This window comes from Panthera uncia, assembly GCF_023721935.1.
Source record: "Panthera uncia isolate 11264 chromosome D3 unlocalized genomic scaffold, Puncia_PCG_1.0 HiC_scaffold_8, whole genome shotgun sequence".
NCBI lineage: Eukaryota > Metazoa > Chordata > Mammalia > Carnivora > Felidae > Panthera > Panthera uncia.
The window spans coordinates 70,577,579-70,600,549 of NW_026057586.1; the positions used below are offsets into that span (position 1 = coordinate 70,577,579).

The window sequence follows — 22,971 nt, forward strand, 5'->3', positions numbered from 1 at the left end:
TTCATTCACACACTTAGCATATGCAACTTTAATCAACCAAAAGAAAAAGTCCCAAATGTACAAGTGAAAAAAATCCAAACTGTTGACACAGGCTTAACTAATACCAGCTACTTTTATATACAGCTGTATAAGTTCAAAAAAGCTATCCTATATGTATATACAAAAGTTGTTTATACACAAGTCTGTACATAGGGTCTATACATTTATTTCCTTAGAACCCTTAGGTGCCACCTCTTGGTGAAGACACCAACACTTCATTCACATATCTTACAAAAGAAAAGACTATTTCCAGGACTGACAACACTGTGCATCCTATATTCAGACCATGTAGGCTCCATTCAATTGGTTAAGATCCTTCTGTCAATGCAGACCACACCAGGTGCCTGGGCTTCCCTAAACAGCTTTGCACAGAATGCTCCAAAGTAAAAGCCTGTAAATCAACCCAAGATGAAGCAGAATCCTGATGAGGGTACCACCGTAGGTCCAGGCATAGGTGAGCCTGCCTGCCCTGTTCATTGTCGGTATTCCAATTCATCTACACTGATGACTTTGGCAGGCATGGAGGGTAGGGGCTGCTGTAGCACATCTGAGCCAAACCACTTGGCAAGGCCCACTGGGGAGCTGCTCCTCTGGCTGGGGCGGTGCTCCAGCTGAGAGTGCATGTGAGGCAGGCCTGATCGGGTGGGCACATTCTGAGGGTTCGTCTGAACGCTGACACCTGCTGCCTGGGAACCAGAGCCTGGGGGATGAAGAACTATGGGGATAAGAAAGAAGGGTTATCACTCAGCATGTAGGGGAAAGTAGTTCTGTATCAGAACTTGCCTTACTCAAATCCTATTCATAAAACTACAAATAGAATTCTTTACCAGAGGATTTATTATAGGGCTTAACTCCTTTGCAAAATACAAGACAGTACCTTGGAAAGCAGGGCTATTCAGAAGTCATCCACATTGAGAAGCCATCCTAAATGGCACGTCCACTACTTCCCATGACAAGCAATCATATCATAAAAGTACTAACATTAGATGGGGAGAAGGCATCTACTCTGTACAGTCCCTGTGCTGAACCTCTGTCAGGATTCTCAGCCTCCTCTCTTCAAGAGGCAAAGGACAAAAATGCCAGAGCATCATCAGCTCTCCCATTGTCTTTACAGGGACAGGAGTTCCAAATCCCACAGAAGTGGGTTCGTATTCTCTGATTATCCCCCTTATCCTGATCTTGCTAGGAAAGTTTAAAGAATGAACTGTGTTAATTCATCCCCTCCACTGGAAACTGGTCCAAAAGCTTTAAGCCTATTCAGCCCATCCCCAGCTCCCCTGGCCCATTCCTGAACCTACCTGAGCGCTGTAGCTGCTGTTGCATCATTGCCAGATGCAGAGGTGTCCCAGGACGAGGGTTTAGGAGAGGGTGACTAGCTGCAGGTAAAGGGTAGAAGGGTTGACCCAGGATTGGGCCTGATATTCCCTGTAAATGAGCCAGGTCCATCCCAGGAGGAAGCACACCTGTTGGACAGGGGGAAAAAAAGTGATGAGAAGTAATCTACCTGGAAATTTTCAAGCTTTGCTGATCTACAAGTTTAACAATGAACAGTGCTTAAGTTAGGTTCTTAATCTTTTAATGGACTAAGGGATAGACTGGATTGGACCCACTGCCCACCAGTTAGATGGAAAAATCTAGCAACATCTTTCTAGAGATAAGAAACAAACAAAAAAACCTCTAATAGTACAGTACTTCATCCATTCTGGCAAATGCTGTCATGCCAGGTCAGAAACTTACCAGCTTGGAGCAAACTTGGAAGATGCTGTGGATGTACTCCCTGGGCCAGCATCCTTTGGACCAACCCTGGGTGAAGCTGGTGAGCAGGCCGAACGATTGGAACATGGGGGACAAGGGGAACTTGGTGGACAGGGCGGAGAAAAGGTGTTCCTGGAACTGGGGATGCCAAGGTGGGTGTTTTTCTCCCAGTTGCTTTAGGTCGATAATCTTGCTCTTTGGTGTAACGGTTGGTCTGAGATAGTGGGGTAGAACATGAAGACCGCTGCAATGTTGACAGTTTGGGATTTGTAGTGGGAGAAGAGTCTCGATCAGCACTGGGCACAGAGTTGGAGGACACTAGGTTCTCTGTAAGGACCCAGACAGAGAATATTTTGGTACTGGCAAACTTCTCCCAAACATGCTGTCTTCCCAACGATCCAGTAAATCTCACTTCTTAGGAAGTTTACAATCTTACTTGATCTTACAAATTCAGAGGATTGTTTCATAGGAAACACCATGTACCTTATGAATAGGCCTAGTCAAGGACACAGGGTAGTTTGTCAGGGACAGAGCTGGAACAAGACCACAAGTTTTCTAGTCTCCAAATACATTGCTGGAACAGAGTTTACTCTTCTAATCTTCCCAACCCAGGAATAGCTATGGGCAAGTGAATCTGGCTTATGGTCTGGTGGTCTAACTCAGGCACCTTGCTCTGCCTGCCTATATGGTTGTGGTCTGGATCTGTGTGGGAGCTAGTACTATCCTAGATTAACATGCTTTTTTAGCCTAAGGGGAAAGTCAAGTGAAAGTAAAATTATGCAAATCCACTGCAATGGAAATTTAAATTACAGACTAGTGAAGAAATCTGAATTGCTTTTAGTAGGACAGGATTTTTTTTTTTTTAGAAGCTTTCTCACAGGCAAAAAGCTCTCAGACCAAGACTCTAGACTTGTGCAAACCTATTAGAACCACTTCACCATGTCCTTGACAATCCCAACTGTGCAATTCTTAAAAGCCTTGCTCACATTTTCTATACACTTCTAAAAGGCTTTCCACACCTTATTATTCACCCATTGCACAGATTTTGTTGGATACTTAGTCTCTGTAGACCAGAGAGAACCTTTCAGAAGTAAAACTGGTTGTACCATGTTAATTTAATTTGCTGAATGTACTAATAATTCAACTATGAAGCCTCAATAAGGATTCTAAACGAAATCTCATTCTTCGTCCTGTACCACTATTAGATTGGTCAGAATTTCAAGTGGTTAAGCAACCGTGAAGCTGGTTGAACACTTCTCATTGTCAAACACAGAACTGTGTATTCCAAAGCAGGCAGGGGTTTTGTGCAGGGATTTGCAGAAAATCAGGTCAGCTGATTAGCACTCCATGCTCTGTCACATACTCTTAGGCAGTACACCCTCAACAGCTCTGCAGTACCTTCACTGGCCTTCTGAGTGTCCTCTTTACTGTCACCAAGAGCTGCTGCTGCTTTTCCAGATGCTGGCTCCTCCTTGCTTTTCTCTTTGCTCTCATACATCTTACGAATCACTGAGGTAGGGGTGAAGGAAGGAGAAAGCTGCAGAGAAAAACAGTATTAGCACATTCTCTAACTGCCTTTCCTAATCAAGCCAGAGTTAATTGGTCAAACTGAAGAGTCCCCTTATTGGCTACACGTGGCAGAGGCCAACTCCAATGTTCTGGTGTTTACCCGCTAGAGGAAAAGAAATAGGTGGGCCATATGGGTGGTGTCCCAAGTGCTTCATCCCTTGCTCACATCTCACTTTCACTAAAACCTAGACTTAACTCTAGCACAAAGGTAGTTAAAGCATAGAACTTCAACCTACCCATCTGTGTCTGTGGTGATAGGGACCTACCTATGCAACCTCTACTTCAGCCATTTTCCCAGCCTGGGATTAGGCTGAGAACAGGGGAAGAACATGGCCAGAAGTATACTCTAGAGCAAGAGCCCTGTCAACTGGGAAAGGATAATTCAGAGACAACCTCAGAACCTAAATTCCTCTATAGTTCTAATTATATCCCATCTTAACTTGGCTACCAGGAAATTCACAATTATTTTAATAATCTCCTCAGGCCCTAGGACTCACCATTTGGGGTCATTTTTTCCCTCATCTCTTCACTGCCTATTTTTACTTTGATGATTTTACTGTGCATGTGACTTTTCTCATTAACCCTAAATCCTTGATGGTAGGAGACAGGGCATGAATTATGAACAAAAGAGCCCCTTCTAGTAATGCAGAGACCCATTTGGGGTCCTGAAGCAGAGTAATAGTTTTTCCCTTTGTCTATCAGCTTTAACTAGGTGATAAAGATCTTTGGGGGATAAAACTTAAAAAAAAAAAAAAAAAAAAAATGCTGGTACATGAATGAGTCAGTGGTAAAACTAGATTTATCGTCATAAAGAAGCAAACTCCTTTGTCCTAGCCTTAATTCATATCACTGAGACCTGAATCTGAACTTGTGAAGTCTCCACTATGTTTCATTGGACTCCTCATGATTCAACCCCATTCACCCCTCCATCTCACCTATCTTTGGCCCCTATCCTCCCCTACTCCCCAATCCAACTGTTCATTTGTTTGAACACACTACAATTACCTTATATGTTGTAGATCATACTCCTCTATCTGCTGGAACAAACTTTCCCCAGTGTAGGGGCTTCACTAGAATCTTAAGAGTTAGACTATATCCTGAAAGGGGAAGACCTAATAAATATAAGCAAGTGTGAAAGACTGAGTCAGTTATTCCTATGGAAGGCACTCAAGGACACTTTGGGGCACAGAGTGATACAACATAGGTACAATTGAACGGAGAAGACTTGAAGTTGTTCACAAAAGCAAATGTCACTGACCATGCTTGTGATGGAGGCAGCAGGGGCAGGGGAAGAGGAATTCCCTCGGTGCACGGGTGCTGGTGACTTGGTCACTCGTTGTTGCCTGTGAACAAACCAAGTATCAGTATGAGCTCCAAGCTGCTCCAACTCCAAATCCTAAAACCACAGAATACTCAAGACCAGCTTAGGACTTTAATATCCTGTTTCCCTCATCCATTTCAATTTCCCAAGCATTTATTTTAAGTGCCTAATATATGCAAAACCACGTGCTAAGTTCTAAGGGAAGACAAAAGATTAAACATGGTCCTGGGCCTTGCAGGAACTCTTTTGTCCACTGGGGAGACGCTAACCTAGGGGAAACTAAGGTATGTACACATTAGATACTAATAAGGTATAATGGGGAAATGAGGTATAGAAGGAGTGACAGAATACTCCTACTGAAGGGACCATGGGAAGGAACTGCATTAAATTGGGTGTGACCAATGAGAAAGCTAGAAGATGGAGAACAATGATTCAGGTAGAAGGATCAGGTATACGGCCTTGGAAATGTAGAGTTATCCAGGGCTGGCATATACTTTACTTGTAGACTATGCCAGTGAGGTAGGTTAAGGAGGGCCTTCATTCTGTGGTCCAGGTTGTGCTCCAGAGAGTAGGGAGCAATACTGATCAGCACAGGGCCTGGCACAGAATTGATGCTTCGTGAGACACTGGTTCAAATAGAGGGCCAAGAGCTTCAGCTATTTTAAGACCCAGTTACATGCAGCATTCCCCGTCACTCTTGGTCCACACACAAAGTTGATCCCAAGTCTTCCAAATAAAGTTTAAAACAACAGACTTCTCTTTTCTCCCCGTTTTATCCATTCTCCCTTAACTTGGAGAAAACAGATGATGAAGATGTAAACAGGCTGAGAGAAGAATGAATTATATGAGCTCACTGGCTAATGAGAGTTTCACTGCATTTCAGCTGTCAGACCTTGTGCCATGAGGGCCAAAGCCTTAGTGATTCTGGAAATTCCTAAATCATAAAGATGAGAATGCTAGACCATGGCTTCTTTCCAGTCAGTACCAGATAAGCCCCACTGCTGCCACAGAGAATCTGAGCATGACAACAAAGAAGAAACAGATCAGTAGTACTCTGAGTGATCATGAGGAAAACCCCAAGTCTGGTGGTTCTGCACAACCTATCATATATTCCTTCTGATAAACATACTTGTGCTAGAAACTGGGGTAAGTGCTGGCGATCCAGCAATAAAACAGACAAAAAAAATCTCTGGCCTCATTACATTCTTTTGTTTGTAGGGCAGAAAAGTTACTATAGGCAGAGAAATAGACAAAACATAAATAGTAACCTGGAAGGTGATAAGCACAATAAGAAAAAATAGAGACAAGGAGAAAGGCATATCTGTTAGGGGACATAACTGTATACAGGGTGTTCAGGGAGGGCCTTAGAGGTTGACATTTGATCCAAACAACATAAAGGCTCTACTGTGACACTGACTTGGGTCTTCATTTTGAGTAACTTGCATTTTAAAAACCTAAGTTTCTGTATCTGTAAAATGCAGTTATTTACACCATCTACCTCAGGATTGCTGCCAAGAACAAATAAAATTATGGATATCAAAAGTGCTTTGAAAGTCAATAAATCAAGTCAATGAATTATTAAGAAACTACATTATATTATAGAGAGAAATCCAGTGACGGGTTCAATAGACCAGTCCTGAGATCTCCCTTTTAGGGTGAGGGCTACTATATATAGGATGCATTTATGCAAGAATACACAGTACTTACTAAGTCTCAGTGTCTTCTGAAAGGGTCAACATATAAAAACAGATAAAGCAAGACAATGAGACACTGATACAATTTTAAGAAAGATACCAAAACACAAGTACCTCTTAACTACCAAGTATACTGTATGGGCAGGACTTAATGTTTCAGGGATAAACATTTTGGTGATAAAATTGAAGAAATGAAGGTGGCATTTCCTTTTATTTTTCTTCAATTTTTAAAAGTTTATTTTTTTAGTAATCTGTATACCCAACGTGGGGCTTGAACTCATGACCCTGAGATCAAGAGTCACATGCCCCTCCTACTGAGCCAGCCAGGTGCCCCAGTATTTACTTTTAAAGGCTGGATGGGATGACTTCTGAGGGAGGAAAGGGGTATTACTGGGACAGGGCACATAGGGAGCTTCTGGGTAGCTAACAAAGGATTTTGTCTTGTAATAAGCTGTACATTTGTTTAATGCAGTTTTCTCTGTTTTATTTTACAACAAAAAAGAACAATATTGCTAGCCCTTTCCCCCTAAGTAATGGCTTGTTTTACTACTTGTTGCAAATATCGGAAGGAACAGGAGACTGAAGTCATTAATCATTTGTTAATAGCTTTGATCAACAAACCTTAACTCTGACCAACAAACCATGGATCAACAAACCTGCATCAAAGGACAGTTTGGTAACTCAACAAGGAATCTGTAGGGGAAGAAGCTAGGTGGAGTTTTACTAAATTTTCATCATCTAACAATTATAAATAAGGAGCTATATTAGCTAGCTACATCTGTAAAAATGAATCCTTTAAATCAAGAATATAAAAATCATATATAATGAAAAAAGCCTATGTCCCTGCAGAATTCAATCATATCACTTCCTCTACTGAACACTTGGGAGACAGAATTCTCACCATATATTGTACAATGTAGCAGTGTGTATCACAGAATTTTACTATGGATAACCAATTTGCTAATCTGATGAAAATTAATATGCAAATCCCCACAAGGGCAGGATTAGTAACTTACCTGTTTCTGAATCCGTCTCTGGTTCTGTCCACCTGTGGTTTGCCAAAACCAGGCTGGTAGAAGTTTGCTGCCTGCACCGCAAGGTCATGTGGCAAGGCCAGCCCCTCCAAAGCTGCCTGTTGTAATTCTAGCTGGCTCATCTGCTGAGCAGCAGAAGAGGCAGAGGAAGATCCAAGAAAAATGAGGACAGTCAATGCACTTTCTACAAAGGCCTCTCTTCACTCTTAGAAAGGTATGTTTATGCAGCAGCTGAGAGAAATTAGATACTGCAAACCTGACTAAACTGTGCTGCCACCCACCGAACAAGATTTTAACAAAGTGTGACTTTGTTCACCAATTTTCTGGCCTTCATTGAGCTTGGTTTATAGTTCAAACTCACTTCTAAGCATTGCAACAATTTAATTTTCCATCCCACAAGAAGGATGAAAAACAAGCGAAAAATTGAGTTAGAGAAAGTTCAGACTGACCTGGGCCGTGACTGGGCTCATGGGTTTGCGCATGCCTTGGAATGGATCTCCAAGTAGCTGCTGTGGTCCTGGTGTAAAACCTGATGGGAAAGTTGCAGATTCAGTGAATGTCAAGAGAGCACACATCCATTAGAGAGACGTTATCACTAATGCATGCTGCTTCTTACTGAACACCATCTCTTTCAGGGAAGTGTTGACTTCCAGGCTGATGATGTCCCTCTTCTGTAGTCCACACTGGGTGATGTGGACCTTAATCAGAGCACTTAATGATCCAAACTGCTATATTCACATCTTCCCCACTAAGCTTCAGCTCTGTCCCTTCAGAGCTGAGAACTCTCAGAGAGAAGTGCTTTTTACTCAGTGATTTGGCTCCTTATCACGGAAACAGCTGACAACCAGAGTCCAGTGCTTTGAGGTTTACATTCTTTCCATTCTATCTTGCGAATTGTGGAAGGAAGATTACAAAAACTTACTCTCAAGGTATGACTGGCAGGGGCCAGAGTGGCCAGCAGCCTAATGTGGTCCAGGGTGACAGAAAACAATGAGATTTTGCACAACACTTATGTTAGACCGCTTTCTAGAACTGCTTCTATTTACATTCTGTATCAGCCACCAGTGCTCACAGTTAACTGCATACCAACTTCATTAGGTTGGTAGAGAGCCACTAGCCTCATTTCTACTCTATCAAGGAAAAACCTAGTAAGCCAAATTAACTTTTTTGGATTGAGTTCCCAAAATAGGGAACAAGACTAAAGAGCTAGATCCAATTTATATAATTGTGATCAATCTTAGGAGAGAAAACTATAATATGAACATATTTATCTAGAAGGGCAGCCAGATAAACTATCTTCCAATTTTGTGCCTCACCATACCCCCCCAAAAAAGCATAATAAATTCTCAGATTTCTTTTTAAATTCTTCAAGGATACCCATGAAAAAGACTTTGCCAGTTCTAGGGGACAAGTATAACCTTTGTGGTGGTTTAGGGGAGAATGGACAGACATCTGTGCACAGCAGCATTTACCACCCAGGCGCCCCAATGCACAGCAGCATTTACCAATTGGTGATGGTATTCTAGGACGAAGGTAGTCTGCTGAGGCTGCTCGCGTTTGAAACACCTGTGACAAGGGAGGAGAAGGTGCTCTTTGGCCTAATAAAGATGTTGTAGGCTCCAAACTCCCCATAAGGCCACTGAGAAGATTGGAAGAAGCAGGTCTCTGAACTGGTGGACCCAGAAGTTCCTAAAGGCAGAAAAAGTAATCCTTGTGAACAAGCCTATTTCTTTCTCCTAGTCAGAGGCTATGAATTATGGATTAACTTTTGGAAGCCAACGATGAATCTCTCTCATGCTCCACTGAAGGAATTGGCACATGTACATGCAACACATTTCTCTCATTGTTCAGCTAGCAACATTTGCTTTAAGTTAGTGCTACAAATATAGGTTAGATACTTTAAATTTCTATAGAAACTGCAAACCTGTAAACTGGAAGTCAAGAGCTTTGTCATCTTCAGCCACCTCCCCACCCCACAATGAGATTAACAGTGACACAGAACTATGCCAGGTAGCAACAATGTACCCTCAACTGTCAGACCACATGGATCATTCTCTAAGGCCCAAAGTTGGACCACTACACAAAACCAGTTCAGAGGACTAGTGTTCAGGACTCCGAGGCCATGGTATAAGATGGTGAAGTACCTGCAGGATGTTCTTAGGGACAGGCTGGCCTGGAATCTCAGCAGGGGACATCAAATGGCTTTCAAGGTTTCGCTAAAAAAGTCAAAGGAAAACTTATTTTAACCTTCTTACACACACAACTTACAGATTGGGGACCACAAGAAAGCATTAAAAACTCCCCAGGGAGTTGGCACTTAAGCAGAATGATGTCCAAAGCACAGAAATTTAAGTTAGATCAACCTGTTCCACTTGCTCATCACACACAGGTCCCAAAGATCTGGAAATGGAAAGAATCTGCACGTGTACATGCAAAGTCCACTCAGAGACACTCAGATGGTCTTTTCCTCCCTGTGGTAACCCTAGTGCATTTCACTGTCTCTACTACTGTGACCCAAAGAAGAGAAAAAGGAAATGGTGAAATAGAGGAGCACCTAGTAAGAAGCAACAAGAAGGAAATTTTGATAATTTATAGATTTTAATTTTCAAGGCAACCTTTGCTACCCATTATCTTTGAAATAGGATTTATAGACTACAGATGGTAGTTAAAAACCTAGTAAACAACATTAAAGGTTGGCCAGGATTGTTATATTTCAGAGATTCACATTTCAGGAAATTTAAACTTTAGTGTTTTTAATGAGCTGTTACAAAACGGGTCTCAGGACAAAATTCAGATCCTCCACTTCTTGTGCTTTTAATGCAGCAGCAGTCATCCAAATGACATTACCTCCTGCACTTCAGGACATCCTTATGTCCACTTAGCTCTGCCTGAAGTGCTTTCTCTGGTACACAGTTTTCTTTTCTACTAGATGAAGCTGCCAAGGTCCACAGCAATGTCCTCAGGCATGACAAACAACCCAAAGATCTCCAAGTGTTTTATTGTTGGTTTTGGAATTGGGTCTGCAGATGATTTTAATAAGAGATCTCAAGAGTCATTTAATTCCATCTAACAAAAAAGGGCAACTTTATACTACATGGCTTACTGTATTTGGAGGATAGAGTCTCTACAATTCAATTTGAAATGGAGGTTAGATGGAACCAACATGTCCTTTTTTGGTGATGAAACAATATGGTTGAACCTAGACAGATGGACGCGGATAATAGTATATACATAACACACACAGCCATAGTAATTGACTTGATTTTAAAATAGACCATGAGCTAACAACAACATGCTCAAACAATACGTTGGGATAATACCTGGTGTGCTAAACATTAGTTTCCTTGTTGCTTTCTTTTCTAGGTTAGGTTGAGTTTGTGTTACTTTTTGTGTAGCAACTTGAATTATATCATCCATCCCTTCACATAGGTGTTTGAGGCTCACTCCCTTGGCCAAATATTATTTCAGACCACTGAAACCCCAACATCAAACCAGTTACCCTCACAAGGCAGGGTCAACTGTGTCAATATCAAACCCTAGCATCACATCTGAAACAAAATGTTCAAAAGCATCAGGTAAACTTTTGAATCCTCCTGTTCCCACTTCTTTACTCATTCACACTAAAAGAAGGTACTTAACAAGAATTGACTCAAGCACTTGACTTACAAGCACACAATCACCGAGACACAGATGAACGAGTATAGTTTAGTTTGCGATCTTTTAATCTGGTGCTCATGTGAAAGCATCGGATCTAGTAATTCTTTGTATGGACGTAACTCTGTAGCAGTTTAAGAGAAAACATTCCCCTATAACTGGCATGGTGTGGTCAGATACAAAGGAATGAGTCTACTTAAGATGCTTTCTTCCAGAGGTAGTATGTCAGTCCTGGCAGTAAGGCCAGGAACAATGGCATCTCTGTTGGAATCTGTCAACTGCTGGTCAGATGAAAAAATTCCCACAATCGATTGCGCCTTCCCTTGGTACAAGGCACAATGAATCAAACAGCTACTGATACCATGACCAACTTGTAGTTCCCAGAAATGATGATGTTAGAAGAAAACAAGAGGCTGGGGCACCTGGGTGGCTCAGTCAGTTAGGCGTCTGACTTCGGCTCAGGTCATGATCTCACAGTCTGTGAGTTCGAACCCCATGTCGGGCTCTGTGCTGACAGCTCAGAGCCTGGAGCCTGTTTCAGATTCTGTGTCTCCCTCTCTCTCTCTCTGACCCTCCCCCATTCATGCTCTGTCTCTATCTCAAGGATAAATAAACGTTAAAAAAAAAAAAAGAAAAAAGAAAACAAGAGGCAAAACTCAATTTAATAAATTTGTTGTAACTTAGCAACAAGAATAAATCTATGTTTACGTTTTTATTGTTCATGTTTGCCCTGCTTCCCTTATCACCTTGTATCATCAAGGGACAGCAATACTGACACAGGCCATGGCTAAGAACCACCGCTAATGTGTTATGACAAAGACCAGTACGCACTATACACCTGCATCTGCTGGCATGCAGTCACTACCTAACCAACTTCATGCCCCAGGATGGTTTTACATGTCACAGCTTTTTCTAGTTAGTAAATTAACAGAATGCAATGGTCTTGAAAAATCCATCTTAGATACTTTACAAGTTATTCATAGCACTGTCAACTGCCTGATCAAGAAAGCAGGTAATTCCCGGTGTATAGGAGTGATTAAAAAATGTAAAAAGAAAGATGTACTGTAAACATATGGTGAATTATTTTGGCTTAAGTAGCTGAATGAATAGGAAACTTTCTCTAGAGTACAATCCAAAAATATTTTTACACCTTTTTTTTGCAATGACTTAAAGTTATATCTGAATTTTTCTATCTTTATAAACTATCACCTATAAAAGATCCATCAACCACAAGCTGCTTTTTCTAGTAACAAATAGCACAGTGATAATTAAAGAACACACAAAAGCATCAAGGACCAAATGCCTATTAAAGAACTTCCAACTTAGAATACCAATTTTTTAAAAGTCCATTTATTATAGAGGGAAATGGAACAGAAAGAAGGAATAGGAGAAAAGGCTTGGGTTTGTGCCAAATACTTACGCTGACTTTGGGCTGAGAAGGCAAAGTCCCACTTGCCTTCATGGTGCTCACTAGTTTGTTGAACGCGGTCATATCTCCATCTTTTTTGAGTTGTCGATTGCTGGTTACAGCACTCAGGGTCTCCTCTAAGTGTTCTGCCATGAAGGGAGTTGAATTCTTCACTTGCTGGTCCACCTTCAAGCCCTTGAGCCCTGCTTCTACCTCTTCTACTGACAGCACAACTCCTGAATGCGCTGAAACATTGAGAAAATCCAGATTAAGCCAAGTAAGGGAGTATGTGGTAGGAGTTCTCTGGGGCTATCATGATGGTTAAAGTGAAAATTTATTTCACAGTTGAAGTGAGGTTGCCAGAAAAGGTTGATGCCCTAATTGACAAACTGATAACGCTTAAAATCACAGCTGCACAGTGGAAATAAGGCCATAACTATGTACTCAGTACGAAATGGCATAAACCGTAAGTGTTACAATGCTAGAAACGGGGGACCACTTGGGGTGTAATGCTTTAAGACTTGATAAGATCTTTAATGTGCATCTTGCAGGAGGACCTCTCATAATAAGTCTTCTGGAGACTTGTTATCAGGGACAAGAATCCCAGATAGCCTAACATCAGTAAGGTTGCTACCTTCGCTATGGTTATTTTATCATTAAGGTTTTATGTTGAGAGTGCATAACATAAGAAAATGGCAGACTGGGGCAAACGTGTGAGAAGCTGCCAAGTTATGCCCAGGAGAACTATAACATTAGCTGGAAGTGTTATGATCAGGATCCAGGTAATAAGGAAGACTTGGATGGAAAGTCTACTGACTACCAGATTCTCAAAGAGGTGGTACTGTTTGATAAAAAGTTTTTTGAAAAACATTAAATAGAACCCACTATCTGACTTTTGATGAAATAGCAGTATGTTAGAACCAACTGCCTGATATCCACACTTTTTCAAATGCCTAAAGCAGACTCTAATAAACACTTACAGCTCTCCTTAAGCTTTTCTTTATTTGCAGAAAGACTGGAAAGAAGAGGTTTTAAATCCACTTTGGCTTTCTGTAGCATTTCTAAAATATCCACTTTATTTTCAGCATGGTCTTCCAGTGGGATAGGAGCAAAATAATTCCCCGAGTTCTGTCCAGGAGAGAGGATGGCTTGTTCCAGACCTAATATTGCAAGTAAATACATTTATAATCAATTAGTCCCAATAAAACACAGAAACAGATCTCCAACAGTATTAAGAAGGCATAAACTGAAGGGGTTTTTAAGTATCCAGAGAGTCTTTAACCCTAATGGACCCTAACTAATGAAGACAGAATGAACCATTATCAGAGAAAGCTCCAATCTACATTCAAGGTCAGAATCTGAAGCCATTTTACCTGCTAGTCTCTCCAGTTCTTCATGTGGTGTTGACCCGAGACTGCTGGATCGGCTTCCTGATCGGCTCGGGTTAGAGAACCACCTACTGAACCGACTGGCAGAGACTGACCCTTCTCCCAAAACATCTTCTATCATCTAAAGGGAAAGACAAAAGGAGCTAAGATAACAATTTCTAGGTGAAAGGGACAACAAGGTTCAAATTTTAAGAAAAGGTCACTTACTTTGAAGCTTCCTTTGATGCTGCTGACCTGAAGGTAAATACTCTCAGAAATTACGATTTTCAACATCTTTAATTTTTCTTCCCCTCCAAGGTCATTTGAGTAACCCAAAGGTAGGCGTTACTGATCATGTACTTTCTAACCATATAACGAAAAATCTCTTGCCATATAATGTGTTTTGGATTTCTATCCTTTGCCTCATTAGAAACTCCACGAACTACTTAATGTTCTCAGAGGACATAGTTTCATAATCAAAATCACCATAGTAAAGCATTCCATTGCCAAGCTGATGAGTGGTCTTCAACTAAATATTAAATATAGAGAGATGATGACAGCCCTTACTTCAAACTTCAACTTTCTCAAGGTTGTAACGAACATCAGAAAATTCAATGGTGACAATTTCGGAAGCCAAAAGCTAAAAAGTAGAGCTCACAGAGATCATAATTGCAGTCAAAGTTTAGAATGTGTCAGGATGTGAAAGATTAACTTTTAACTGTCCTCTAATATTGGCTTATTTTTTTAAACGTTTATTTATTTTTGAGAGACAGCACGCGAGCAGGGGAGGGGCAGAGAGAGAGGGAGACACAGAATCCCAAGCAGGCTCCAGGCTCTGAGCTATCAGCGCAGAGCCCGATGTGGGGCTCAAACTCCCAAACTGTGATATCATGACCTGAGCTGAAGTCGGAAGCTTAACTGACTGAGCCACCCAGGTCCCCTTGCCGGCATGAATTTAATAGGGAGTTTGCAGGTGTTTGTTTTCTTTTAACCCCAATCTCAACAGTTTTCAGTTTAGTAAGAACAATTAAATGATGCATTATAATCAGAAATAATTTCTCAACACTATTTCATAATAATTTCCATGATCAATCCTTCTTAAAAACTAGATTGAAGCATTAAAAAATGCATATTTTAATTCTACGCTATCATAAATCCAGTTAAATATCCAAAGTGATCTTTATGCAGTGTTCTTATCAATATTTAGAAAAGACAAGGTAAAGCAAATGTCAATCCAAAAAATGAGGCACATCCTTGAAAGTAAGGCATAAACTTTCATTTCTAGACCAATGATAAAGAGAAAACAGGTTTTCCCCCAAACTGGTACACGGATGGCAAAGTTAGTGACTGTTTCATCTAATGCCTGGAACCCCCAATTTCCAAAGCGCAGCAACAGCAGGTTACATTCTTTTATTCTCACCTGGGAGAATTTCCTCATAATGTACCCAAACTAAGCCACAGAGTGCTTCTCTTGAACACAAGAATGAAGGATTTTAACTCATGACATTTATTATTTGTGGCACTTCTATTTTCTGATTCAATTTCAATCACACTTCACTTGTAAGACTCACACACCTTCAATATTAATGCTGTCAAGTGTAAATTTTTTGCAATAATTAAAATATAAGAGAAACATTATTAAATATTTTTTCACAGAAAAATTGAAAATTATATCTAAAGTATAACCATGTCAGTGACAAATAGGAATTATTTTAAAACTAAAAGCTATAGCCATTAAAAATGTTATAATGTTGAAGAGTTTGACATTTTATAAATAGCAAAAATCTCTTTGCATTTTAATCCTTTTATTTCCTCTGACCATAGTGTATAGGAAAAAGGTCAGAAGATACACAGGAAGAACATGAAAAAGGACATGAATATAAAGTAACTGGACATTTTCTAAAGATATGACAGTAAGTGTTGAGAAAGTCATTTCCTTCCATACTTCGATCAATGACCAACTTTGTTTCTGTTAGAGTGGTTTTATTATAGCTAAAACATAAAAAGTAGAAACAAAGTTACTCATTCAATTATTTATTAAGTAGGCTCCATGCTCAAGGTGGGGCTTGAACTCACAACCCTGAGATGAGAGTCATGTGCTCTACAGACCGAGCCAGCCAGGCACCCCTGACACTAAGTTACTCTTACACACATTTATTGGAAATTCCGCTTTCAAGAAAGTAAAGCATTTTAAACCCCAAAGGAATCCTGAGAGGATTCATCTAGGCAGTCATTATTACCACACAGCAAGCAAGGATGATCTAGCAGTAGTTAGATTTCCTGCACCTTGGTACAGGAAATGGAGAGCTGGACCCACTGCTCTGACTTCTTGGTTAAGACATCCTCTGTGAACATTCTTGTCAGCTATCAGCTGTTCAAGAAGAGGAGCCTATAAATGTAATCTGGTAGGTTTCATCTGCTCTTTCTAGATTTTTAATAACCTTTCAAAGTAACTTATGACTATTAGTCTGGTCCTTCAAACAAAAGTCATTTGATAAGTCTTATCTTAGGATTCGTATTATTCTGATCAGATACTGTAAAATATTTTCTTTGACAATGACTAGCTTTTACTAGTCATTGTCAATGACTAGTAAATGATTAACATTTTTCTTTTAGTACCTTCCACTTTTATGGAAATTTCTATATTTTTGTATTTGTTTCACTCTAGTTTGACTTTGGGGATTTGCAATTAATGTACCTAAGGCTATACCTTTTCTTCTGAGCATATTTCTGATCACACCACCAAGGGTTTTCTGTGTCATGGTCCTTGTTCATCACTCTAAATCATTTACGATTTCCACTTTGATTTCCTTTTTCTTCATTCAACATACATAAGCATCTGTTACATGTCAGGCCCTATAGTAATAGTTGCATCATATCTAAAATAAACTTATTTTTAATTATTTAACTGAAATTACTTGCACATGTGATCCAAATTTTCAGTTTGCATAGATTTTTATGACTTTCAACTTCTAATGTGATGTAATCCCAGTAAATATAGCCTACAAATACAGGTATAATTCTATTTTTATCTATTAATACCTAACACTGGTAGAGCTTACTAAGTGCCATGTACTACTTCAAGCACTTTATATAACACTTGTCAACTGATGCTCAAATCCTATATAGTTCTTATTTTTCAGAATTGGTCATTTAATGAGCAAATATTAGAGTTATACAGCATAATCAGTATTTTTAACTGATCCCAGTTTTGCTTTTAAGTGAACCTATAGAATATACACCTTAATGAGCAGGACTTTCATGAAAAACATGGAGACCTCTTAGCCTAGGAGCAACTACTGCTCAGCTTTAGCCAAATTTTGGTTGAGGGTGAGGGCCAAATATAGTGTGAAGTTCCTATTCCTCCTTTTATACTTTAGAGGCAGTATAGTTATGGTGAACTGAAAACAAAGACTCTTAACTGAAACTGCATGAATCAAAATTCAGTTTCTACCACTTACTACATGTGTGACTTTGGGCAAGTTATTTAAACCTGTGCCTGTTTCCTCGTCTGTAAAGGAAACTGTAGTAATTAATTTATAAGGGTTTTGTGAGGATTAAATGACTTATTGTATGTAAAGCCTATAACAATCAGCACTCTATGCGTGTTACCTATTATCAGGTTTAGTTTTGGATTCTTCTTCTACGTAGGCACACACGTTAAGCTTCACAGGTGCTCACATTTAGAGCCATAATACGCCTATAAATTTTTACCTTTTGCTGTGAAAACCTTTTATAGTAAGATTTCCACCTAAGAGAGTGAAGGGGAGGTGGGATGGGGAAGCCACTAACATCCCCTCAAAAGCTAAGAATTTTACACTAAAAAAATTAAGCTCACATCTGAATGCAACATTTCTGCTCACAGTGAGCCAAAGGACTACTACTGACTGGCTGACTATAAGTGAGAACCAAACACACAGTTACCTGAAGAGTGCTCTAGACAAGTGTGTTCTTGGACCACACGGAGGTAAGTTGAGAGAATGAAAGTAAATGCTTAGAAACTGCAGCAATTTGGCACTGCTGTCACTTTTGTACTTTATACTCAAGTATTGGTTCTCAATGGACTGAAAATAGAACCTGGCCCCTCACCACAGAGAATTTAAGAGGTACTGCCCTAGAACTCACCTGCAGCCCCATACCTATTAGTGCTAGGCAGTGTCTGCTCACCTGTTCCGGGTGGCCATCTTTTGAGGACTGGGACCACAAATGACAAAGGAGACAAGCCAATATTGCCTGTTCTGTCACACCCAGTTCTCTCTGCTCACGGGATAATCAAATAAGGAGCCATCATAGTTAGGAAGTACAGTCATTTAAATTCCATGAATCACCAATTTTAAAGGACAGGTCAAATGTATTTGCTATTGTAAATGGGACCTCTAGAACGTACAGATGCTTTTGGGCAAATGTTTTTAAAATTCTGTTTCATCATGGTTCTCTGCAGTCTTTCAACAACCACAGAACAACTTCATTTCTGTGTGCACAGGTCAGAGTGCTATCTTTTCTCCAATTTGTTGAGGCTATAGTAATCCCTAAATGACCAAAGGGGCTAGGAGCAAAGACAGCAAGTGAGGATTTGGGATGCTTACTGATTCTACTTTGAAAGTTCAGAAAAACTGGACCTCAGTTAGTTTAGCAGCAACACTGAAAGTATTCCAAGTTGCTTTTCATTGAAGATTTTCAGAACCATCACACCACAAAGTTACCACCTAACAAGTCAACCTTACCCAAGGAATGTACATCAGCATGATACTAATCACCAATTATAAAAATCCACCCCCGCAGCAAGTCTAACAAACACTTAACTACCTAAAAATAAAAGCAATGTTCTTAACATCTAAAGATTTCTTACTTCAATGCTACCAGACTAGAAAAAGAGGTAAGTGGTACAGAATTCTCAACTTGGTCATTTCCACTCAGACTCCCAAAACAAAGCCACAAAAACTCAAATAACATTTAAGAATAAAAGCCAAAATCCCCAAAACATCTACCAAAACAATACTTTAAAAAGAGGTATCTGAGATACTTAGGTCAAATTTAACCATATAGTTGCTCCATCTCATTTATAAGTGTGCTGCTACACTCACCGAAGCCAAGCATGGCACCTTATCAAGGTTAAAGAACTCATTAAAGTCAAATTCTCCTGGGGACTGCTCAGGCAAGACGGCATCCCTTGGCACTTCCTGATCAGCAGCAGGCTCCTGTGCCAGGATGACCTCCACCTCATCCTCTTCGGCCACTCCTCCATTGCACTCGACTATGCCTGAAAGCAAAACCAGGACAAAAACAGACTTGATCAAGTGAACTGCTCTAGACTTATTCTGTGGCCTCAGCCATCATCACACGTGCAAAAGAGCCATACATAACTTTAAAGACAGACCTTAGGTGCCGATATAGCATTTACAACAGTAAAACCATTCGCTTCCTATGGGAGCTAGGAAAAAAGCCCTAGTAACAAGCCAGAACACCAACACAATGCAGTAAAGATTATGGTCCCTCCACCACCCATTCTTCAAGTTTTCCGTAATGCAGCAGGTTCTATTTCTAATGGGATTTTTTTTTTTTTAAGATAGTTTTTTGCAAGTCTCTTGCTGCTTACAAATGGAACCAAATTAATTTGGCTCTGCCTTCACCCACGTGATCTATACCACTGCTTTAAGTCAGGGTTCAACAATCTAAGGTATTTATGTGAAATCTGGCATGAGGGCAATTTTCACTTGCCTACAGGTTGGTTGTAGCTCATCCTTCAAGGCAAACCTCAAATGGTACCTCTTCTGGGAAGGCTGACCTGCCTACCTATATTTACCCTGCCCAGAAAAATTAATCACTGCCTTCTCTATAATCCTTGTGTTGTCTCTCAAAGTGTCTAGTGATACCAACCTTCCTGAAGGCAGGTAATCTGCTCTAATCAGTTTCGTCTTACTCTCAAGTGCCTGGTATATTTAAAACTTAGTATTGTTCGGTTGTTGTTATTAGGATAAGAAGGTAGGGTCTAAATGAAGCTACCAAGTGTTAACATTTGAGGAACCTAGTATCTTCGTTTTAGCTGGGATATGGGCAAAAGGCAAAATACTTAGGATAAAAAATTTTTCTTCTTTTAAAGAAGTGCCCTGAGATATACTAGACATTCAACTTTCTAAAAAATGTTTATTTACTTATTTTGAGAAAGAGAGCATGAGTGGAGTAGGGGCAGAGAGAGGGAGAGAGAGAGAGAATCCTAAGCAGGCTCCATGCTGCCAGTGCAGAGCCCAATGTGGGGCTCAATCTCACCAACTGTGAGATCATGACCTGAGCCAAAATGAGTCAGATGCTTAACCAACTGAGCCACCCAGGTGCCCCTAGACATTCAAGTTTTGTTTTTTTTTTAACATTTATTTTTGAGACACAGAGACAGAGCACGAGTGGGGGAGGGGCAGAGAGAGAGGGAGACACAGAATGTGAAGCAGGCTCCAAGCTCTCAGCTGTCTGCACAGAGCCCGAAGTGGGGCTCAGACTCACAAACCATGAGATCATGACCTGAGCCAAAGTCAGACGCTTAACTGACTGAGCCACCCAGGCGCCCCATCAAACTTTTTAGTTTGAAGGACAGAACTCCCAAAGCCCCACGCTGCAAAAGTACCAATGTAAGAACCACCTGTACTTCAAAGATCTACAGCAGACACGAAATCTTCCCGTTAAAAAAAAAAAAAAAAAAAAAAAAGGCGCCAAATCTTGGACCCATCCCTTCTCAAAAGTCCCTAATAGTTACCTCAGTCTTGTTATTAATCAGACCAAGAGACACTAAATGCCATCAGCTGCTTTCATTCCAGTAATGCTTCAAACACTGCACAGCAAAGCAGGGAATTCAATAACTAAAGGGTTAAGTGGCTTGCTTACCCAAGGTCTCAATACTAGCCAAGTGGCAGAAGCTTTAACCCTAAGATGGCCACCGATACTCTTCCACACCAAGCTCTGAGTATTACAGCAGCACTGCTCCTCCACAGGGGTGGCTGCCATCTAACTACTGTGAGCCTTCTGACAACCAGTGAAACAGACAAGGTTTGTGAGCCATCGATAAAGCAATCAGCAGTCTCCAGTGGGTTAGAACATACTTACTGAAAAGAGAAGCAAATACTATCCCTTAAAAACTGACATTTAAACTAAAATGACTATTTGGTGGAGGTATCCTCACTTTACAAAGAAATTGGGCCCTAGAAGAATTAACAATAGCCTAATCAATGCCCAGTTTGTGTCCTTTTCCATTAGAGCAGTGCTTCTGCCTGATCCATTTTACTAAGCAGAACCTGCCAGCCCACCTCAGGATCGACAAGTGATAATACATTTTGCTGTAGTTTTGGGTCCCAACTTAAGGATGAAAGCCAGAAACAAGAGTATGTACTTGGTTCATACATTTACAAAAGAAATTTTAATATTTCTCCTATGCCTTTATTTTGTGTTGAGATGAGAAGATCTCTTAACAGATAAATAGCTTTTGCAGATAGCAGAATGTTCCACATGCAATTTTATGCCAGTGTCAAGGTTTCTGGAAAGCAGACAGGGTCTGTCAACTGAGAGTGGGTATGAGTGGGTAGGAATATGCACTAGTAGACAAACACAACTGGCCATTTATCATGGTAGACTCAAAAGGCAGAGGCCCAGAAAAGATAACTAGGGGCAAGTTTTACCACATTCAGAAGGACCACATACTTTCATTAGAGAGAAAAACTGAAATTTTCTTTTCTATCAATGGAGGGATTTAGCTATTTCTGACTTCTACATAATTTATTTTCTGGTTACAGGTGTAATGCACATTCAAATTGTTTCGTTAATATTACCATATATGCATCACCTGTCTAAAGTGAGTACTCAATACACATCAATTTTAAAATCATACAGGCAGTGAACATGTTTGTCCTATTAACTGCTACACTGCCAGCACTAGTATGTGCCTGCAGAGAACTGCTACATAAAAAATTCAGGGGAGGGGGGCCTTGGTGGCTCAGTCAGTTAAGTGTCTGACTCTTGATTTCAGCTCAGGTCATGAACTCACAGTTGTTGGGCTGGGCTCCACACTCAGCATGGAGCCTGCTTGGGGTTCTCTCTCCCCCTCTCTCTTTGCCCTCTCCGCTTGTGTGTGCATATGCACGTGCTCTCTCAAAATAAACATTAAACAAAAATTCAGGGTAAAGTTAGAATACAAATAAAAACTGGACTAAAAGGCACTCATCATCCCTCCCTTCATTTTTGTAGCCAAGATGAAATTATGGGGTACCTGTTTATCCTAAATACAGTGGTTAGGACAGCCTAGGGACCACTGGCAATTAACTACTGGGATGAGTGAGCTAGGACTCCCGGATTCCACATGGGGCTCTGCCATGAAATCCATGTGACAGGGTCTTGGGTTGTCCCCTCTTCCAGGCCTGTCTCTCTCTGTATCTATAAAGTAAGGAGGTGATACTCTCACTCCTTTTGGTTCATCCACTTGTTGATACAAGAATGGTTGAAATTCACATTGCAGTTGAGTTATGAAAACATGTGCTTCTTTTCACCAGAAGCCTTATCTTTATCATTATGTGAAAAGACCACACTGGGCTGGTGCTCGTTAGCCTGAGAATGACACAAAGCCATGTCTCAAAGGTTATTTAAGAGCAAAGCTTTACAAGTTACCCACTGATGTCATGCATCACTCTAGGGAACAACGTGTAACAGCATAAAGATAATGGTAATGTCTACGGTATTTTAAAGATATTACAAAAAAAAAAAAAAAAAGACAAGTGATTTCTCCCTTTCCTTTCTCTTAAATTCCACTAGCTCATTTTCTACGCAAATATATCTTAGCCTTATAATTTTAAGGTGGCACTACACATTTATGTATCAAAATAGCTTTCTTTTTTTTTTTTTTTTTTTTTTTTTAAGTAATCTCTACACCCAATGTGGGGCCTAAACTCATAACCCTGAGATCATGAGTGGCACACTTTACCAACTAAGCCAGCCAGGCACTTCTAAAATAGCTCTCCACTTTTGTTGCCTAGTAGCTGCCAAAAGGTATTTTCCAACTAAACATGAAGGCTGAAGAGAACTAGAATTTACTGAAGAAGTGCCCACAAGAGGCTGAGCTCTGATGTTCACATTCAATCTTTAATGCTAAGAGTAA

At 40.4% G+C, this 22,971-nt stretch overlaps 1 protein-coding gene across 6 annotated transcripts in view; it reads right to left on the reverse strand.

Moving 5' to 3' along the window:
• Positions 1 to 22,971, reverse strand: part of EIF4ENIF1 (eukaryotic translation initiation factor 4E nuclear import factor 1) — a 50,223-nt gene continuing 27,252 nt past the window's right edge. For 3 of the 6 annotated variants that reach the window (XM_049619048.1, XM_049619047.1, XM_049619049.1), the window contains exons 7-19: positions 18,926 to 19,101; positions 13,848 to 13,983; positions 13,455 to 13,634; positions 12,487 to 12,719; positions 9,557 to 9,628; positions 8,918 to 9,101; positions 7,862 to 7,941; positions 7,395 to 7,537; positions 4,622 to 4,706; positions 3,193 to 3,331; positions 1,777 to 2,121; positions 1,338 to 1,502; positions 1 to 754 (exon numbers count right to left, since the gene is read on the reverse strand). In XM_049619048.1, the coding sequence (XP_049475005.1) occupies positions 513 to 754; positions 1,338 to 1,502; positions 1,777 to 2,121; positions 3,193 to 3,331; positions 4,622 to 4,706; positions 7,395 to 7,537; positions 7,862 to 7,941; positions 8,918 to 9,101; positions 9,557 to 9,628; positions 12,487 to 12,719; positions 13,455 to 13,634; positions 13,848 to 13,983; positions 18,926 to 19,101 (2,180 nt within the window). In that variant the 3' untranslated portion in view covers positions 1 to 512. The remainder of the gene's footprint in view (positions 755 to 1,337; positions 1,503 to 1,776; positions 2,122 to 3,192; positions 3,332 to 4,621; positions 4,707 to 7,394; positions 7,538 to 7,861; positions 7,942 to 8,917; positions 9,102 to 9,556; positions 9,629 to 12,486; positions 12,720 to 13,454; positions 13,635 to 13,847; positions 13,984 to 18,925; positions 19,102 to 22,971) is intronic. The other 3 variants (XM_049619050.1, XM_049619051.1, XM_049619052.1) reach the window with 3 other exon arrangements.